At 41.7% G+C, this 21,340-nt stretch overlaps 1 protein-coding gene across 2 annotated transcripts in view; it reads right to left on the minus strand.

Moving 5' to 3' along the window:
- Window positions 1-2,377: 2,377 nt before the first annotated feature.
- Window positions 2,378-21,340, minus strand: part of lpp (LIM domain containing preferred translocation partner in lipoma) — a 206,374-nt gene continuing 187,411 nt past the window's right edge. For both annotated transcript variants that reach the window (XM_084129509.1, XM_084129510.1), the window contains 3 exons: window positions 15,566-15,744; window positions 5,336-5,456; window positions 2,378-5,244 (listed from right to left, as the gene is read on the minus strand). In XM_084129509.1, coding sequence (XP_083985635.1) covers window positions 5,116-5,244; window positions 5,336-5,456; window positions 15,566-15,744 — 429 coding nt within the window. In that variant the 3' untranslated portion in view covers window positions 2,378-5,115. The remainder of the gene's footprint in view (window positions 5,245-5,335; window positions 5,457-15,565; window positions 15,745-21,340) is intronic.

The following is a 21,340-nucleotide window of genomic DNA, read 5'->3' on the forward strand; positions in this document are numbered from 1 at the left end:
CAGAGCAAAATGAATCTCTTTTGAACTGATAAAAAAAAAAGCGAGCCTATCGCGCCGGCGCGATTGCCGACCTCAGGGGGTTAATACAGTGCAGTCGCCCTGTCCCATGTGCAGAAAAACACCCCCAAAGCATGATGCTACCACCCCCATGCTCCACAGTAGGGATGGTGTTCTTGGGATGGTACTCATCATTCTTCTTCCTCCAAACACGTTTAGTGGAATTATGACCAAAAAGTTCTATTTTGGTCTCATCTGACCACATGACTTTCTCCCATGACTCCTCTGGATCATCCAAATGGTCATTGGCAAACTTAAGACGGGCCTTGACATGTGCTGGTTTAAGCAGGGGAACCTTCCGTGCCATGCATGATTTCAAACCATGACGTCTTAGTGTATTACCAACAGTAACCTTGGAAACGGTGGTCCCCCAGTCTGAGGGAGATTGACAGTCATGTTTAGCTTCTTCCATTTTCTAATGATTGCTCCAACAGTGGACCTTTTTTCACCAAGCTGCTTGGCAATTTCCCCGTAGCCCTTTCCAGCCTTGTGGAGGTGTACAATTTTGTCTCTAGTGTCTTTGGACAGCTCTTTGGTCTTGGCCATGTTAGTAGTTGGATTCTTACTGATTGTATGGGGTGGACACCTTTATGCAGCTAACGACCTCAAACAGGTGCATCTAATTTAGGATAATAAATGGAGTGGAAGTGGACATTTTAAAGGCAGACTAACAGGTCTTTGAGGGTCAGGATTCTAGCTGATAGACAGGTGTTCAAATACTTATTTACAGCTGTATCATACAAATAAATTGTTAAAAAATCATATATTGTGATTTTTTTTTTAGATTATGTCTCTCACAGTGGACATGCACCTACGATGACAATTTCAGACCCCTCCATGATTTCCAAGTGGGAGAACTTGCAAAATAGCAGGGTGTTCAAATACTTATTTTCCTCACTGTACATATACAAAAGTAAAGATATGTAATTATGACAAATAAAGAAAACACAATATAGTCAGTTTGAAATGGTGAGAGCAATTCATGTACTTGATCAGAAGTTTTATTACTTTGGTGTATTCCTAATACACTCCAATGCACCTACTGTACTAATACACTTTTCCCATCAATGGTACTTTAATGGCCCGTTGCACTTTAAAATGTGGACTGCAGGCAGTCAAAATATTATGAATTATTAAACAAATTATTAAAATGATCCTGACCAGTCCTCAAAAATTACACAAAAAGTAAAAATGTCAAATAAATTCAGAAATGTTAAATGCATTAAAAGTAACAACGTAAAATATATTATAATAAAAAAAAAAAAGAATTGCATGTGATTGGCGGATTAACTGCTAATTTTAACGATCATAGAGTGAAAGTTTATAATTTGGATGTATTTTGTCTTGCCAATTCAAACAATTTTAAACGCAGAAGAAGGGGCAAAAATCGTGTTAAAAACCGGAATACTACTGTTAGTCTTTGTAACATTGTTATTTAGTATTCATCTCTTGAACTTTATCAAGTAGGCTAGTAGTTTTTGATGTAGTAGCTATCGAAGAACTTCAAGTGAGCTTTAAGTAATAAATGAATTGATCCGAAAAAAGATCCGATCCGTGGCTTAAAAAAACGTAAATGATCCGAACAGTGAATTTTGTGATCCGTTCCACCACTAATCTGTTCCCATTGTCTCACTGATCTTCTCTGGATAAGTGGGTTACTGGTATACTGGGGGGTGTCTGTAAAATGTCAGTAAAAGGCAAATTCTTAAGCTGTGCCATTATTTATAAAGATTACTTTATTGTATTTGAAGCACACAATAATGATGCCATTAGCACACTTCAAGTTTACTTAGAATGCCATTGCAATGTTTTATGTATGACCTCAGTTTGTTATCAGTATAATATTAATATATGTTCAACACTCTTACAGTGTAATTGAATTGCAATTGTAATGTCACCAAAATACATTTGAAGTTTATGCTGAGTGAATTTTGCATTACAAGACTTAAATACTAGAGTATATATTTAAAGTGTACTTAAGTATACTTGGAATAGTTCCACTTTAGCACAAACAAGTATATTTAATACAACTTTAGTTGAACTTCAGCACTGCTTTTGGACAACTATAATGTATTTAGTACAAAATTAGTTCTTCCAATTTAACAGACTTTAAGTATACCAATTTATAGTGCGCCACAAATACATTTAGTTATACTTAAGTGTATATGAATAAATTGTACTTAAGTATACTATTTTTTCACTAGGACACACACACACACACACACACACACACACACACACACACACACACACACACACACACACACACAGAGAGAGAGAAAAAAATAACTGACAACAGAAAAGAAAAATAACCACTATGGACTTTTTCCAAAAGGTTTATTAATTATAGAGGAAGTTCTATGTAAAAAACAACAGAGAGTATAAGAACAGAATCCAAGTATATACTTAGAATGTCACTAGAGCACAGATTAGGTTCTTTTACGTTATTATTTCTTCATGAAGGAAAAGAAAAACACATCAAACTGCCTTATTGATGACAGCTCAAATATTCTTACCACCAGTCCTATAGCATGTATTTCAAGGCACTTGAATGCTGGTATTAAGCATTTGCTGCGACAACAGTCTCATATAATCAAGTTATTGCTACTGGAATGGTAACAAATGGGAAACTTAGTACAATGTGTTTTGAATTGCATCCTGATAAAATACTTGAACAGAACAAATCAACTTGAACAACTGAAATGAGCAATAAATGCTTGAAAGATGAAACTTTAAATCAAATCAAATCAATTTGAATAAAATAACTTGAGATGGGTTTAAGTAGTAAAGCAAAAGAAAGGAAGGACAACCTAATTGTGCCAAGTAATACAGTAATAATTCTCTTTCCAATAACAATGTTTTTAAAGACATAATACACTTAATTTCTAATTAAGTCTTAAAATATTTGGTCTTTCTATATAAAAACTGGAAATAAAGATCAGTTCAAGTAGCAAACATGCATAGCCTCTAGGTAGTGTGAACAGAAAAAAAAAAAAAAAAAAAAAAAAAACACACAACAAAAACAAAAAAGAGCATTCAAAAATCATATCCCTCAACACACAACATCAGCCACAAGCCACAGCTGTGTTTGTGCTCGAACAACACCATCTAGTTTCACACAGGCTGGAAAAGGCACATATAGAGAAGGTACTAAGCAAAGGAGGTATAGATTGAAGCACTGATTAAGCTCTCATTGCTTAAAGCTACAGCACATTTTAATTTACATACTGAAAAACTCCACAAACTGCCATAATAAATCAAGAGGGGCATGTAACCAGGTATTTATATCTGGTCTGCATATATATCATGACTTTCACATCTGAATTTACCCTTCAACCAGAGAGGAAGTTCCCTGGGGCATCACTGCAGCACACTGATACGACTGGAAATTTCCTGAGGTGTTAACTCTCTAAACCTCAACATTTATTATGGCACTTTGTAGATATACATACATCATTTCAGATTTTCCTAAAATGTGTGCACTGTAGCTTTAAGAACAGCTTGAACACTTTCTCGTCAAAAAAAAACAAAACAAAAAACGTCTGCATATTCTTCTTGGTAAAGTGTCAATGCGAAAACAAAGAAGAAATTTGCATAATGATATCATCCACAAAATTACGAAAGAAAATGTCTTATTCCTAAATGGTAAATTCCTATTTTTAATAATACTTTTGTGTCTATCTCTATCTTACGTAACTAATACTACAATAAATTCACAATTTAAGGATATTTAAAATTATCGGGTTGTGTCTCATCAGCCCTTAAAGTCTTAGATCAAATTATATAAAATAAAACATCCTTTCAGCCCTGATTGTCACACTTTAAACCTAATCTGACAGCTTTTCCTCTGAGAATTTTAAATTAATACCAAATAGTTCTCATTCTGCCATGACATTATTTCACAATTCACTGTGCATATCTAAAAATACATACATTTTATCCCTATACCTTTTCACCATGTTTCACTCATGATATACAAATAAATGCGATAACTGAGCGCAATTAGAAGAAAAATAACACCAAACCACGAAAAAATTCCAAGCGCAGTATATTTCTTACTAAATTCACTTGAATTAAAGCGGTACACTGAGGAAGAAACAGGAAACCGCACTGAATGAACCACAACGTATTGGCTTCTGAGCTACTGAAGGCCATTCACAGTCCTTGAAGGATAAAATACTCTTCTCATTAGATTTCAAAAGCATACAATAATATACATACACGCTGTCCCAGAGAAAGTAAATGTAGCTCTTTGGTAACTTTCATCTCAAAGGGTGAATTCAGAAATGTAAATCAAAAGGCTATGCATTCACAAACACACCTGTATGTTCTCAAAAACATGCTGATGCTGATGAAGCAGGTGTGATGCATGAGTCAAGGTCTAGGTCGTACTATATATATATATATACCGTTATATCTTGTGTACCTTGGTGAACATGAAATGGTTTATTTGCTACATAGCCATGTTTGAATAATGCGCTATTAAAACTTCCAAGTATCTTATTTCTGTATCTGCGTTATTTGATAAAGTCATTGCAGTAAATGTGTACTTGTGTGACTTCATGTATAACTAGTAGCTCTATTCGAAAGTGTAGTAATATGATGCCTAGCGATCAGAAAACATGGTCCCTTTTTAGAGGTAGATTCTATGATGTTCTATGAGGGTTTTTTTCAACATCCCACTTCCCAAATGAACAGGACTTTTTGTTTTGCAGCTCTGTGAACATCTGAGTTAGAATCTAACAGTCTTGTCTACATGTTAAGGCCTACTTTGTTTAGGTGCATATAAGCAGCTGTAGCGGACATTTATGAATACATATCTGCTAATAAAAATGGTTGGGCAGAATAAATGAGTGCAATTTTAATAAAAGGCACAGTGTGTGGTGTATGAGCGGCAAGACAAGTCATGGCCCCTTAAGTGGAATGACAGCTTTATGTGTACATGTGCATTTGTCTGGGCATAAATATTTGTGTGCAGTGATGTGACAGGATATGGTGTTTCTCAGATTTTGATGAATGCAGGGATATTAAGCACCTGCATGTACATATGTGTGTGACTCAGAGGTCAGTTGTAGCCTTGGCAGTGAGGGCTTGGATGCGACTGGTGTTGCAGTTTTTGCAGAGAACATGGCCATCCAGAGGGTAGCAACCCTGGTTGTCTCCCTCAGAGAGAAGACAGCCACAGTCCTATGTTGAGCACACACACAAAATAGTATGACAATTCTGTTTACAAATATATTTATCAATTTGTAGCCACACTCAAGTGCTTTTTTCTCACCTCACAACGATAGCACTGCACATGGAAGTCACGGTCTAAGGCCACAATACGCACAGTCTCCTCCTGGCCAGGTGATGGCATTATGGGCTCATTACACACAGAGCAACGAGGGGCAAATTTCCTGGGAAAAGGGAGGGGGAAAATAGAGAAAGAGAGATTACGACAAACTAATCATGAGGACAGAGTTGCCCAAAGTTTGCCTGTTATGACTTTTGTTTTAAATTAATTTGATAAAAAAATAAATAAATGCTTTATACACTCTACCGTTCAAAAGTTTGGGGTCAGTAAGATTAATACTTTTATCCAACAAGAACACATTCAATTGATCAAACATTTACAATGTTTTAAAAAGATTTCAAATAAACGTTGCTATTTTTCAACATTGATAAGAAAGTTTCTTAAGCACCAAATCTGCATTTTAGAATTTAACATAATATTCGAATAGAAAAGTTATTTTATATTGTAATAATATTTCACAATATTAATGATTTTACTGTATTTTTGATCAAATAAATGTAGCCTTGGTTAGTGTAAGAGAAAAAATTGTAGTGTACAGTTCTATGCATAAGTTTAGATACCCATGCTAAAGTTGACTAAAAAGAGGAATAAAAAATCATCTTTTGGAAATTGAACTGAATTGAATGCCTTAATTAAAAAAAATTGGAAAAATCCAACCTTTAAGGACACCAATTTTCTTTGTGAATGAATAATGTATCAAAAATAAATAAATGTTCTTCCTTAAAATACAGGGTGCATAAGTCTGGACACCCCTATGTTAAATTCCCATAGAGGCAGGCAGATTTTTATTTTTAAAGGCCAGTTACTTCATGGATCCAGTATACTATGCATCCTGATAAAGTTCCTTTGGCCTTTGGAATTAAAATAGCCCCACATCATCACATAGCCTTCACCATACCTAGAGATTGGCATGGAGTACTTTCCATAAGATCATCTCTCAATACAAATCAAACCAGCTATTAGGCTAACTGAAATAAAACGTACTCGGTTACTAACGTAACCTCGGTTCTCTCTAGAAGAGGGAACGAGTACTGCGTTGAAAACGCTAGGGGAAAAACTCTTTTTCACAAAATACTGAAGCAAAAAATTATCCTTTAATTTTGAAATAATGTAAAGCGCATTGCAGCAGCACGCAGCCATGGGCGAGACGGCTCGCTCGCTCATTGGCTGCTCTGCGGCAACTGCATAAGCCTATCGAGCGAGGCCTGTGGTGACGTCAGGCCAATGAGGGCGCTTTGCGCCCTCCTCGCCACTTCCCACCGAAACGGGCGTGGCTTAGTCTTATAAAAGGAGCTCGAAAAGGCTGATTCACTGATTTTATTCATCGCCGAAGCGAACCAGAGTGAACCGTACGCACGGCCAGAAAACGCAGTACTCGTTCCCTCTTGTAGAGAGAACCGAGGTTACGTTAGTAACCGAGTACGTTCTCTTACGAGAGGTCTCTCGTACTGCGTTGAAAACGCTAGGGGAACCAGTGCAAAACGCCGTGCGTACTGTGATTAATCATCCATAAACCTGGAAACCCAGGATTTATCAAGCATAAATCACTAGAGGGACTCACAGAGAGTCCTGGAACAGGAAGGGAACCCTTCTGCCCCTATATGGTGACATCCACTGACGCAGTAACATGACATCACATAGACAAGGCTGGGAGCCTGAACTAATGTGGGAATATGTGGGTCTTACGCAATACTGCCCATATGATAGCCGGCAGCGCACTGCGCTCGCGGCCTCAGAGTCCTAATCAGACCACTGATTTGATTATACCGACAATAGCTTAGCCTGTAGAGCGGGGACCTCTAGGTTATAAAACCTAATAAATGTAGACGGCGAGGCCCAGCCTGCCGCCATACATATGTCTTGTAAGGAAATCCCACTAGACCAAGCCCACGATGAGGCAACGCCTCTCGTGGAATGCGCTCTGACACCCAACGGGCACTGAAGACCCTTGGCAGTGTAAGCTAGCGCTATAGCATCGACTATCCATCTGGACAGGCTTTGTTTCGAAACAGCCATTCCCTTGGAACGTCCACTGAACGAGACAAATAGCTGCTCAGCCTGTCTAAAGACAGAAGAGCGAGACACATAAGCTCTCAGGGTCCTTACAGGGCAGAGAAAACTTGAGTCCCCTTCCTCGTCTGACACCGGCAGGGCAGACAGGGAGATAACCTGAGCCCGAAACGGTGTGTTGAGGGATTTTGGCACATAACCATGCCTAGGTTTGAGTATGACTCTCGAGTCACCTGGCCCAAACTCTAAGCACGCTGCACTCACAGAGAGCGCGTGCAGGTCACCTACGCGCTTAACTGAAGCGAGAGCCAACAGAAACACTGTTTTGAATGACAGATGTTTGAGGCTAGCCGTTTGGATGGGCTCGAAAGGGGGACCTTTCATGGCCTCCAAAACTGTAGAGAGGTCCCACATAGGGACTGAAGGAGGTCTGGGGGGATTCAGCCTCCTCGCTCCCCTGAGGAAGCGGATGACTAGATCGTTCCTCCCTAATGACTGACCGAGCGTTGTTTCAGAAAACGCTGTGATAGCCGCCACATAGACTTTGAGCGTGGAAGGGGCTCTGCCCTTATCCAACAGCTCCTGTAGGAAGGAGAGAACCTCCGTCACCTCACAATCGAGGGGTGAAAGACCCCGAGCTGTGCACCAGCTGGAGAATACTGACCACTTTGAGGCGTAAAGCCGTCTGGTTGACGGTGCTCTAGCCTGAGTGATAGTGTTTAGCACCCTTACTGAGAGATCAGCGGGTACCCGTTGAGCGCCCACACGTGGAGGGACCACAATTCCGGGTGAGGATGCCAAATCGAACCCCTGGCCTGCGAGAGGAGGTCCCTCCTCAATGGCACTGGCCACGGGGCAATGTCTGCTAGCTGCATCAGGACTGGGAACCACGGCTGGTTCATCCAGAGCGGCGCTACGAGCAGCACTGAGCATTTCGTTTCCCTGATCCGTTCTAACACCTGAGGCAGGAGGGAGACGGGGGGAAAAGCATAGAGCGGACAGCGCGGCCACGTTCGGGACAGCGCGCTCTCGCTCTTGGAAAAGAACGCGGGGCAGTGAGCGTTTTCGTGGGACGCGAACAGGTCCACCTCCGCTCTGCCGAATCTCTCCCACAACAGCTGGACTGTTTGCGGGTGTAGAGACCATTCGCTCGTAGGAATGTTGTTCCTGGACAGTCTGTCTGGACCCAGATTCTTGATCCCTGGCACATGCACTGCTCTCAGCGAGCGCAAGTTGCGCTGAGCCCATAAAAGGAGGCGTTCCGCCAGCCTGTACAGGTTTAAGGATGTGAGACCGCCCTGGCGATTTATATAGGACACCACAGACATGTTGTCCGAACGGACTAAGACGTGTTGGTCCTTGATTTGGGGACGAAAACGCGTCAGCGCGTTGTCCACTGCCATCATTTCCAGGCAGTTGATATGTTGGAGCTTTTCGCGTTCTGACCACAGGCCGAAAAACGCTCTGCCCTCGAGCAGCGCTCCCCATCCCGATGTGGAGGCGTCTGTCGACACCACTATCACTCTCGAGGAAGTCCCCAGGCTTACACCTGATTGGTACCAGTCGCTCGACTTCCAAGGTTTTAGAGCTTCCACACAGCTCTGATTGACCCTGAGACGCAGCCAACCGGATGCCCACGCTCTGCGCGGTACCCGCTCTTTCAACCAGAACTGCAGAGGGCGCATGCGGAGCAAGCCCAGCTGGAGAACTGATGATGCTGAGGCCATAAGACCTAGCATCCTCTGAAATTTCCTGAGCGTGACGGTCGCGCTGCAGCGAAAAAGTTTCGCCGTGCGCTGAATGTCTAGCACGCGCTGTGGTGACAGCCGCGCTATCATAGACTGTGAGTCCAGAACTGTGCCCAGAAACGAAGTCGTTTGACTGGGGTTCAGCGAACTCTTCGTCCAGTTGACTCTGAGACCAAGATTCTCGAGGTGATCGAGTAAAATGGTCCTGTGCTCCACGAGCTCTGATCGCAATTGAGCTAGAATCAGCCAGTCGTCCAAATAGTTCAGCACTCGCATGCCTCTGAGTCTGAGGGGTGCGAGCGCTGCGTCCATGCACTTCGCAAATGTACGAGGTGCCAGGGATAAGCCGAACGGCAGGACTGTATACTGGTATGCCTGGCCCTCGAAGGCGAACCTCAAGTATCGCCTGTGACGTGACGCTATCTGTATTTGAAAATACGCGTCCTTCAGATCTATCGACATGAACCAGTCTCCTCTGCGAATTTGCGCGAGGATTTTCCTGGTCGTGAGCATTCTGAAACTGCGTTTCATTAATGCTTTGTTCAGCTGTCTTAGATCCAGTATGGGTCTGAAACCCCCGTCTTTCTTGGGAACCAGAAAATATCTGCTGTACAGCCCCTCTTCGCTTTGAGCTTGAGACACAGGCTCTATAGCCCCTTTGCTCATCAGTTTTGATATTTCGGCACGAAGTAGGTGTGCTACTTCTGAATTCACCGTAGTCTCGACGCGTGCTGTGAAGCGGCGAAGACGTCGATAAAACTGTAGCGAGTAGCCTTTCTTTATAATGCCTAGCACCCATTCCGAAACCCCTGGAAGCGCTGCCCATGCGTCCGCATGGATGGCTAAGGGCTGGATGCGAAGCGCGCTCTGTTCGTCGGGCGACAGAGGTGCTTCGGTGTGCTGCAATATAGGCGGGATGCCTGCGACATTCGAGGCGGGGGGCGCGCTGATCACAGCGGGCAGAACGCTCGTCCTCAACCCGACTACGGTGCTTAACCGAGTGAGGGAGGGCTGAGCGGGTCCCGAAGGACTCATGGTGTCTGTGAGTTAGTGTGGGCGCGGGGAAGCGGGCACATTTACTGCTTTGGACGCGCTGTCTGCCTGGGCAGAGCGAGCGCGCACAGGTTTCGTTTTTACAGAAACCCTGTGACGTGTGACATAGTGTTTGTGGGCACTGGGAAGTGGGCACGTTTACTATGTTGTTTGCGCGATTGACCTGAGTCGATTTTATGGGCGCGCGCCCTGTGTGAAGGGCTTTGCTTGTGTGTAGGGATGGGCACAGAGGAGTGGGCATCAGCGCTACATTTATTGCACCATCGGCCGTGGCCGGGATACCAGAAAATACACTCTTTACAGGATTTATCTGGGTAGCCGTAAAAACGGCTTTTGTGTGCAGGCAAGCGGGCAACTGTACGGGCTTGCGCGTTGCAGAAGACGCTGAGACAGTCGCAATTCCTGGAACTGAAACAGCGGCGCGCTTGGGTGAGAGTCCGGCCGCAGCGGGACTCACACACCGGCGCTTTCCTAGGCATGCTAGGATGTTTTCGGGGCTTCCGGTTTCACCGCAATCCTCGGCCGCGGCCCACGCGGAGCGGGGCGACGGTTGGCAGAGCGAGAGCGGGGCCTCGAGCTGCGTTGCTGTCGGTGTTGCGATGAAGCAGCAGGAGGGGGAGGCTGTGGCTGAGAGCTCCGTGGGGCCGGTTTAGCACGACTCGCCGAAGAGCTAGAGCGCTTCGGAAGGAAGTGCTTAAAGGCTTGAGACGCTTTCTGGACCTCGGCGAATCTCTCTACGAACTCGTTGACAGAGGATCCGAAGAGGCCAGCAGAAGATAGTGGGGCGTCGAGGAACGCGGTGCGCTCAGACTCAGCCATATCCGAGAGCGTTAGCCACAGGTGTCTCTCAGCTACAGTGGCGGAAGCCATACACCGTCCCATGGCCTGTGCAGCGGACTTAGTAGCGCGGAGAGAGAGATCCGAAGCGCTTCTTAAGTCCGAGAGGCAGATCGCATCAGGTCCCATCTCGTCCAGCTGACGGAGGAGATCTCCCTGAAAGATCTGCAGTGTAGCCATGGTGTGTAGCGCAGACGCAGCCTGCCCAGCGGCGGAAAAGATTTGCGCAAGCAGCGTCGACGTCATGCGGCAGGCTTTGGATGGCAACACCGGTTTCGTCCACCGTCCAGCAGAGGGCGGGCAAAGATGGGTCGCTATCGCCTGTTCCACCGGCGGAAGCGAATGGTAGCCTCTGTTTTTAGCATCGTCTAGTGTAGCGAATGCTGGTGAGACAGACGAACGTGTTCGGGCTGAAAAGGGAGCGCTCCAAGCCTTCGCAACTTCTTCATGAAGCTCAGGAAGAAAGGGGGCAGGCTTGGATTCCGGAGAAGTGCGCTCACCAGGGAGAAAGCTACCATCCAGTCGAGTCCGAGAAGGGGGCTCCGGAGCGGACCACTCAAGGCTGAGGCTCGCCGCGGCCAGCGAGAGTACGCGCATCAGCTCCCTCTCGATGTTAGCTCTTCTGTTAGGTGTACGGGCAGGAAGCGCGAGATCCGCAGAGCTCGCCCAGTCTTCACTGCCCGAGGCTAACAGAGAGCACGAGTCATCATCCCCCGACGCGGCTTTAGAATCAGCTTCCTCTGCTGAGGCGGCGGCAGACAGCGGTCGCTGAGCATCAGGAAGTGATCCAGGCGAAACCGGTGAAGCAGGCGGGCGAACCGGCGAGCTTAGTCGGGCTGGAGAAGGCTCCGGGACCCGCTGAGAGCGGCGCTTCTTACGGCGCGGCAGTACAGCGGGAGATGCAGGCTCGGAGAATACTGCCAGGCGAGTCCTCAGAGTCACCATAGGCATAAGCTCGCAGTGAGGGCAGCCGCCGTCAGCGAGCGCGAGCGCTGCATGGTCTTCACCCAGGCAGGAGACACAGATGACATGACGGTCTCCCTCGCTGAGTGGGGCTCGGCACGAGCCGCATTTAGAAGGCATCTTGAAAAAGACGCGAGCTCTTTTACGAGTGTGTGTCGCAGGGCGAACACACACACACACACAGAGAATAAACAGAAAAGGATATGGGCGCCGGAAAGCGCAGCAGGAACGGCAGTCGAAGGCGGCGTGGGCCAGCAGCTTCCGTAAGTGACTCGTCCCACTGAAGTGCTTCTCAGACGACGCGTTGCTTCTTCTCGTGATCCAACGATGCGTGAGCTTCGCTGAAGAGATGAAAAATCAGTGAATCAGCCTTTTCGAGCTCCTTTTATAGGACTAAGCCACGCCCGTTTCGGCGGGAAGTGGCGAGGAGGGCGCGAAGCACGTCTATAAACTGAAACAAAACTCAGCGAATACTTGTCACACATTTATGAGCCATATACCTTTATAAACATTTAAGTGTGTACTTTTAAATGATCGGATTCAAACTGAAAACAAATATTCTCTAAGTAATTTGTATAAAACCAACAAGATGTCCAGTATCTCAAACGCTTGCTCATTATATTTAATTTGACCACGCCCACTCGCGCAACAGAGATTGGCATGCAAATCTCCACATGGAACGCGAACGCGCTCATTACCTCAAAAACAAAACACCAAAACACTTCACAAGTCTCTGCTTTTCGTCGAGTTTGAAAGACGCGCCGTGAGCTTACATTGGATTTACCTCAGAAGAAGAAGAACGCGATTTAAAGACAAGAAAGATGTAAGGTAAGAAATTCTTACATATTAGTTTGTTATTGTTGCATAAACTTCACATTGCAGTTGAACTGTTGCTAGATATATGGTGAATATTATAAAATTTAGACCTGTGTACTGTTAAATACTGTGTTTGTGGATATCTGCTCAAACATAGATATGTATAATATGGTAACCATAATGTTTCATATTCTGGAGCATGCTGTGCGTTTGAATGTATATTTTGGAGCGCGATCGCGTTTGAAAAGCAAAACGCACCAAACAGTAGACTTTATGTGTTTACTATTATCTCATTTCATATCATCATAACGAATGGAAACATTTGAAGTAACATATGATAATCAATATATTTTTCTCTAGCGTAGTTGTTACTGAAATCTGTTGGAAGATTTATAGGCTGCTATAGGTTATTGTTATTATTATTTTATGCAGCACTGCGCATAGCCTATGCCTACAAGGCACAACAAACCTGGTGTTCATTATATTATATATTGTTGGAAACATTTGTGTGTGTGTGTATTCTGTGAAAAATCTAAAATGTATTCCCAAAATCGTGGCCTATAGTTTCTCTTGATAGCAGTATGTTCACTTTTTTTTTTTTTTTTTTTTTTTTTTTTTTCAGGGCCCAGATGCCACTGAGTCCTGCTGACTTCAACATTCACATGAGTCTCTGTATATGAACATGGTAAAGTGAAAATCAAACACCTTGGAAATGAAAGGTATGTACAATGTTTTTAGGAATGCCACAAAGGTCTCTTTCTTTGGATCATGTTTTCAATAATGTGCTTTTTTGTCATTTGTTGTGTATCTTTGGATTATGTTGTGTTGTAAATAAATCCAAACAATCTAAAAGCCACTCTTTTTTAAATCTCCTCATTCTTTGTGCAAGGTTGCTCAGAATGACAGGGCCTGATAGCTCCTAATAGGGCCGTTAGGGGAGGGTCTTTGTCTTTCTCAGGTGTGAAAAGCTTACATATTAATGACGTAATCACACCTCCTACATAAAGCTTTATCACACAAAACACGTCGTACAAATTTTAAATCAATATATTGTCTTACCTGAATGAGCAGTCAGGGTGATTTTCACATAGTTTTGGAGCAAATATTCTAGGCTACGTGATACAATTTTCAAAAGTCTTGTGAATAAATAATCAGTATGGGTTTCATGGCCTTATTTCAGTGACAATTTTTTTTTGTATTTTCACAAACCATGCATAAATGTCATTATCTCAAAACTACAAACTTTTACATACATGCTGTTGATATATTATTGTAGCGGAGTTTGTGCTGAATACAGTGTAATAAGACTTTAGCCATGACAATGCCACAAGTAACAGAAATAACCAGAAATGTCAGAGCATGTCAGAACACCTCCAGGGCCAGAAAACACCTCAGACCCCAGAGGGTTAAGGAAGAACATTTATTTATTTACGATACATTATTGATTCACAAAGAAAATTGGTGTCCTTAAAGGTTGGATTTTTCCTAATTTTTTTAATTAAGGCATTAAGTTAAATTTCCAAAAGATGATTTTTTATTCCTCTTTTTAGTCAACTTTAGCATGGGTGTCTAAACTTATGCATAGCACTGTAGTTGGATAAAATGCAGCAATTATTTTCAACCCATGGCCTTCAGTCAAATTAGATTTTTGGGCCTTTGTAGTAAAAAGTTCTCTGCTCTATAACATTTGGCAATTTAAAGATACCTGTACTGGGGCATCTGAGGCAAAAAAATCAAGATGGTAACAGTCGTTGAGCACCAGCAATAACTATGGCTCTAAAATTACCATAAACAAAAAAATGTCATTGTTTACACACCCTTAAACCTGTGTGACTTATTTTCTTACATTGAACATAACCGTTTTTAACAATGTCATTGAAACTTAAAGAACTTTAGAGGACATAAAACCACCATAAAAGTAGTAGTACAGTAGCACATAAGTCTGATGTAGAGATTATTAGTGAATAGAGAATTGGAAAGAAAGTCATACAGGGTTGGGATGACATGAGGGTGAGTAAATTATGACAGTTTTCATTTTTGAACTCATCCTTTAAAAATAAATCAATACATTTTACATTTCTATCCCATTTAGATATTGGAAAACGGTGTATAAATTATTACTCTAATCCAAATGGGAAGGCCATCAGCCATCAATAAACTAATATTACTATCCAGTTGAACTGATTTTAAAGACACAAATGTTTTAGAAAGGTCCACAATAAATACATTAGTGTATTCAGCAATTTGAGAACATAGGACAGGAACAGAGATAACAGAGAGAGAGAGAGAGACGGTGAGGATGTGTTCACAAAGCAAAACAGTCAGGTGATTCAACTTCTTCATTGGGTTTTATCAACAAACAGCAAAAAGGAGGAAGTTTAGCAGATGGTGGCCTAATTAAACCACAGTAGTAACAATGAGTACAGTCCAGGTATGGCACAACTGTTCCTCGACACAATGGCATTTCTGTTGTGATCACATTCTCCACAATCACATATTCCCTCTGAAACCTTTCAGTTCCTTGGTATAAAAAAAAAGCTGCTTTCGATATAGTGACATCACTGAACATTCTATTTAAAATACATAAATTACCTGTAAATAAGATGATAAATGGTTTTGAATGGGATATTTGAACCCTGATGAAGCTGTGAAGGTTTATAAGGTCTTCACACTAAGATGACGAAAAAATATATATGTAAAGGAAAGGGGATCCCATGTCTTTACATTGGTCCTGCCTGAATGTAGTATTTGGAAGAATCAAGCATGTTTGTGTGTCTGGTCATACTTGTGGAAGTCTTCGATGCAGTGGATGTGGTTGGCAGCGTCCACGGTAAAGGGAACGCCGTCCAGACTCCGATGGCAGACCACACAGGTGAAGCACTGGGGATGATAGGCCTTCCCAGTCGCCCGTAGGATACGCTCCATTATGGGCTTACAACATATGTTGCAGGTCTCCAGGGTGTTCTAAAATCAAACACAATAAAGATCTTACATAACGTACAAGCTCAGCCAAAGGAAAATGTGGAAAAAAAACTGAGATAGATTCATGTCAGCATATAATTCAAGCTCTGATATTGAGAGATGTGGCTTGGCAGTCGTAATAACCTTTAACAAATGTGAAGATATGCTGATTTACAGTGATACGAAATAGATGGATAAAAAAACACTGGGGGAAAAGCTACTTTCCATTCTTTTTCATTGAAGAACCATCTCTCAAACTTAAGCACACTCACTCACGCCTTGCTCTTAGAGGGATAGTTCACCTAGAAATGACAGTTCTGTCATAATTTACTCACTCTTATGTCATTCCAAACCCATTTGACTTTTATTTTCTTTCACTGGAAACAAATGAGATATTTGGCAAAGTGTCCAAGCTGCTTTTTTCCAGGACATTGGAGCAGCCTTGAGTTCAACACAAATGAAGATATTTTTGATGAAACATGATTTCTGTCCATGAAAATGTTAAAGAAAATCATACAGGTTTGGAACAACATGATGGTGAGTAAATGATGACAGAATTTAAATTTTTGAGTGAACTATCCCTTTAAGAAGCCTGTGTGCATAGCACTTCATCTTTTACATACATATAGCACTTCAGAATTTTCACTTTTGGGTGAACTATCCTTTTAACTTTCACTTTATCTAAAAGAGCAGCTTAGGCATTCTGATAGATAACTACTTTTGAGTTCCTCGCAAGAAACAAAGTCAAACAGTTTTAGAATGGCACAACATTTTGGGTGAACATAACCTTTAAATCTATAATCTATCAACATTTAATGGATTTCTGTAGGATAATGTGAGCATCCAAATGGTTGTCACAAGTGTATCGCTGTCCTCAATACCTGAGGGAAAATGGGGGAGGTTCTGATATAAAGTATATATAGCGAGCAATGAAATGAGAGTAAGATCTGATTAGCTACTCTCTGATTCACAAACAAAGTCATTTTTCACTCTTGCTTTCGTTCTGCGAGAGGCGCAGCAGTAAATACGTCCACTTTCTGATGACTGTAGGCTTTTCCTCAGCCACGGATGCCGGGCCGCGGGCCAGCTGATGACTTTTCGCTCACATTCCTCTTCTTAATGTCCACCCCGAGCCCTGGATTTGTTATTTCGATATTTCATATAAAAGAATCTTCTATCCCCCTCCCTCCCCTCTAGCTAAGCAATTACAGCAAAGGATGGTGAAATCATCTGTGTGTGATCAATTATAGGATGACTTAGGATCTCTTTGAAAGCATGTGTGAGACCGTATTCGCATGAGAGGCTATGATGCACAAATATTTCCTGGATTTCTCCATTTGGGATTTGGTGGCCCAGACACATCTCAGTATGTGTGAGTACTCCAGGCTACAGCTGTCCTTTTTGGCTGCCTGTCTCTTTGGCACAACCACTCAGTACTGTTTTCAAACACAGACTTCCATGCCTATGTGCATTTGTGGCAACACTGTAAGCCATCACGTTTTCCGAGCCAATGAGCCCTGATGATTAGGGCTGACAGTCCTGTGGGTATGATCTTGGATAGCTGCTCACACTAAGGGAGTGCGATATTTACTAAAAAAATGATATCTCTATTTTCTGAGATTTTGTTGATAATAATAATTTGACGATATTTTGCTGAGTGTTTTTGCACTGGTACTTTGGCTGGTTTAGGCCTGATGTGGACAGCTGACTACCAAAGATTGTTATTTTCTTCACATTCTTTGCGGTTCGTTCTTAGTTCACAGCGGTGACAGAAATTAACATTTCAGATAAGGGGGCAATTGTGCCCTCTTAAATTGATTTACAGGAACATTTGTACCTTTATAAGGGCATTTTTTCTAAACTTAATAAATGTATGCATCTTTTTTTTATTTAATTTTTTTATCTTACATTTAATCAATTAATTATCAGTTAGAATGATATGGCACTATAGGAATGCCACCAATCAAACTACAAAGGGAACAAACTAAGGCAACATTTTAAGCAACTGATGCAGTGTGATCCAGGCAGACAAGCAATGATTTATGTCAAGAGATCAAATTTTTAATAAGGAATAACACATTTTATTAAAGGCAACAAATTAATCAAGTAGATATAACATTTTTAAAAGCAAATAAGTTTCAAGATAAGATAAAATAAATCTTAGTCAATAGATAATATAAAATTCAAAGTAGTGTATTTAACAGATTAAGTTTTTGAAGATCAGACTATAGAGAAAGAAAGGCCCAAAAGAAGAGAGACAAGAAAGAAGCCCAGAGTCTTATGAAACTTAACATTTTGTATGCTGTGCTTAACAGAAAGGGACTAGGGAAAGCACCCATTAAGATTTTTGGTACTTCTTTTGCAGCCATTTAAGGATGGGGTGGGCTAAATACCGGTTGGACTATCGTCTCTATCGCGGTTACACTCACGTGACGTTGCTGTGTTACGCAGTCATGAATACATACCTATGTGTCACAGTAATTGATGTCTTAATTGAACATAAACAGTTGAGAAAGAAAACACAGTACCAGCTAGTAATAATGCTAGTTTTAACCAAATTATAAGCTAACTTGAAGGCAATCCCATTTTTATCCAAGATGGCTGATGTGAGAAAAAAGTTTTTGATTCAAATATTTTATTAAATATATTAAAACATATTGATACAAATATTTGATATTTGTCTAGGCTAGGCTTTTTTTGTGTGGTTATGTTAGTACTGCACTGTTAGCTTTACAACATGCTAATATCAAACTATTTAAATCAACTGCGAGTCTCCCGTGTGCTTTCTGTGAGAAATGGCGGTTATGTGACACACAGTGTTCCTGCCAATGTACTTTGCAGTTCCAAATCTGTCACTTATGACATTAGGAAGCTGCCTTAGAAGGCAACTCATTTGGATTTGGAACAGATCTGCAGTATATAGAGTTTTCAGCTGCATGGACAGAATTTACTGGAAAGAGTCCCATGTATCAACGCAGCCAAATCCTGTTTGCACTGCCTGCGCACTGGGATCATTTCCCATGCACTCGATTCATCAGCAAGCTGAGGCGGAGGTCAAAGGACTTGACCCTGATCTCCTATGTTATGCTTATCATTCTTAGATCAACTCGGCTTTAGATCACAGTGTCAGAGAAGACTGAATGCCGGGGGATCGTCAAGGCTCAAAAAAGGCCCTAGGTACACCAGGGTCTAATTTGTCTCATTTCTCATTTTGAGTATGACAGAAATTAACATTATTTCCCAGAGCAACACTTGTGTACAAACAATGTCCGTGCCACAATCCTCTGCAAATCCTGGAAACGGATAAAGCCTTTAATAAGCTTGCTGCTGAGAACCCTTGAGGCTTGTCTCATAACTCTGAGGCGAGGAAGAGGGGGAGGGGAAATATAGAAATACAGGCAGTCTGTATATATAGCCTTCAGGATCACAGCCAAATGTTTAACCTGAGTTTAGACTTGAACCAGCATCTGGATCCCTGCTGCTTACAGTTTTCTGAAGAAACATTCAAAAACAGCACGTTTTCATACAATATGTTGTGCCAGAGTCATCGTAGGAACTCTGTGGCAGTGAAGTCTGGGTCAGTCAGACCTCTCTTCCCCAGCACAGCTTTTCAGTTTTCTGCAGCGTTTATGTTGACGTCAAAGCAGTTTTGATTTACATGCTGTGGATTTACTGTCCGGTAATAACTTTCAAAGATGGTTTAGGAAAATCTGCGCAGTTCACTGGTGGAAGAATAATGGCTCGGAGAGCCACAAGAGGGCACTAGACGTCTACTCATGCTTTCAGTTTACTTTTCTCCTGCTAGAGTGTGATATATTCACATATATTCCTCTTTTTTCAGCTTCATACATTTCTCTAAGTGTTTGCCCAGAAGGCTAAACAAACGTCTAGGCAGATGAGGTAAAATGAATTTAGGTCAGACAGCCTCTTTTTGAACGAAAGGGTGAGTGGAGAGCACTGAAGTCAATTGTAGCCTCTTCTTTCCCTTGTTGCTTTTTCAATTTCCTGACAAAGTGCTCCGACACTCTCTCTTTCTTCCAGGCACTCTTCTTTTTGTGGGTGCAAACACAACACACACAGTTCTGTAGCAGGACAACTTTTCATAGTGCTGGACAACAGTGTGGAGTGTAGAGTTTATGTCGGTACATCACTGGACCTTCAGTCCATAAGAATGACTAAAAAGTGACACAATCAGCCTTCACAAATGTTGATACTCATTTATAGACTGTTCTAAATAAATCAGAAACCAAACTGTCTGGATTGAATGAAAGAAGGGGAAATATAAGGAACTAAAACTGATATTTATGAAGGTAAATCACATGAGGGGTCTGTGTATACTGTAACTATCAACTGCCAATTCACAGTGCTCAATGTGAATTTAAGCAAAACACTCTGAAGTTACTGGATGTCTTCTTTGATAGGAGGCTTTATTAATTTTACATGATTCTCAGTTAGCTTGGTGACATGGATTTGTTTTGCACAGAATATTAAAACACCTGTATACCCTTCAATGTCACTCTGCCAACTGCATTTACCTTATAAACATCATCTAAATAGCTTCTGAAATCTAAATAGTTTTAAAACCAAAAAGGGCTTTTAAACTTAATTCTTGAGCAATGCCCCGAGTCATCATAAATATATAATATAAGTATTTCACATAAAACTTTTTTAATGTCTGTCAGCACCACGATTACGTATTTATGTACATATGACAACTTCACATTAGAGCACCTCTCTACAATCTGATGATATACAGACCAATCTAAATCTCTCAGAGGATTGTGAGGATCAAGATCATCAGAAAAAAGAAAAGAAAACCAAGACATTTCTGACTGTAGCTGAGAGGTCAAAGGTCAGTTGGATGCTCTGAATCAATGAATCTTTTACTAAAGAATTCACATTCCTTCAGCTGAACAGCCTGTGTGTGTACGTAAAATTACTAGAGCTGTCATTAGAAAAAAATTTTTTATATATACCCCTGGTTTCACAGACAGGGCTTAAGACTAGTCCTAGACTAAAATGTAAGTCTGAGCTGTTTCCACTGAAATAAACTTGCACTGACTGATCTTAAAAATATATCAGTGCCTTTTAGTTTTAAGATGCACATCGGTAATGTTTTTTTCTAAGCATGTTTATAAAAATTACTTAAATGTCCTAATTGATCTATGGTCTAATCCTGGCTTAGTCTAAGCCCTGTCTGTGAAACCGGGCCATATATTTTTAAATTAATTTCATGATTAATATACATAACACAGAGACATCTTGTTAAGTGTGGTTTGGCCTTTAAATATGGATTGTATCATATTTTTTTGTGTTTTTAGTAAACATTTAAATTAATGTTAAATTAACAGTACAGACATAGATACATGGTTTAAGAGAATGAGGACAGCTTTGAAGCTCTAGCATTAACTGGTCTTGATAAATGGTAATGGGTCGACAGAAAGTCCTTAGCATTGAGCGGACTGAAAACCAGACTAGAACCAAACTGCTGCTTTGGATCCCTGGGACTGTGAGGCGCTCAGGGAAACTATCTTTTGAGCTACTTAAATAAAGAGAGTTAAAGGAAAGAGAGCTACAGGGGATTGGATATGAATGCAGA

This window comes from Abramis brama, assembly GCF_963993115.1.
Source record: "Abramis brama genome assembly, chromosome: 11".
NCBI lineage: Eukaryota > Metazoa > Chordata > Actinopteri > Cypriniformes > Leuciscidae > Abramis > Abramis brama.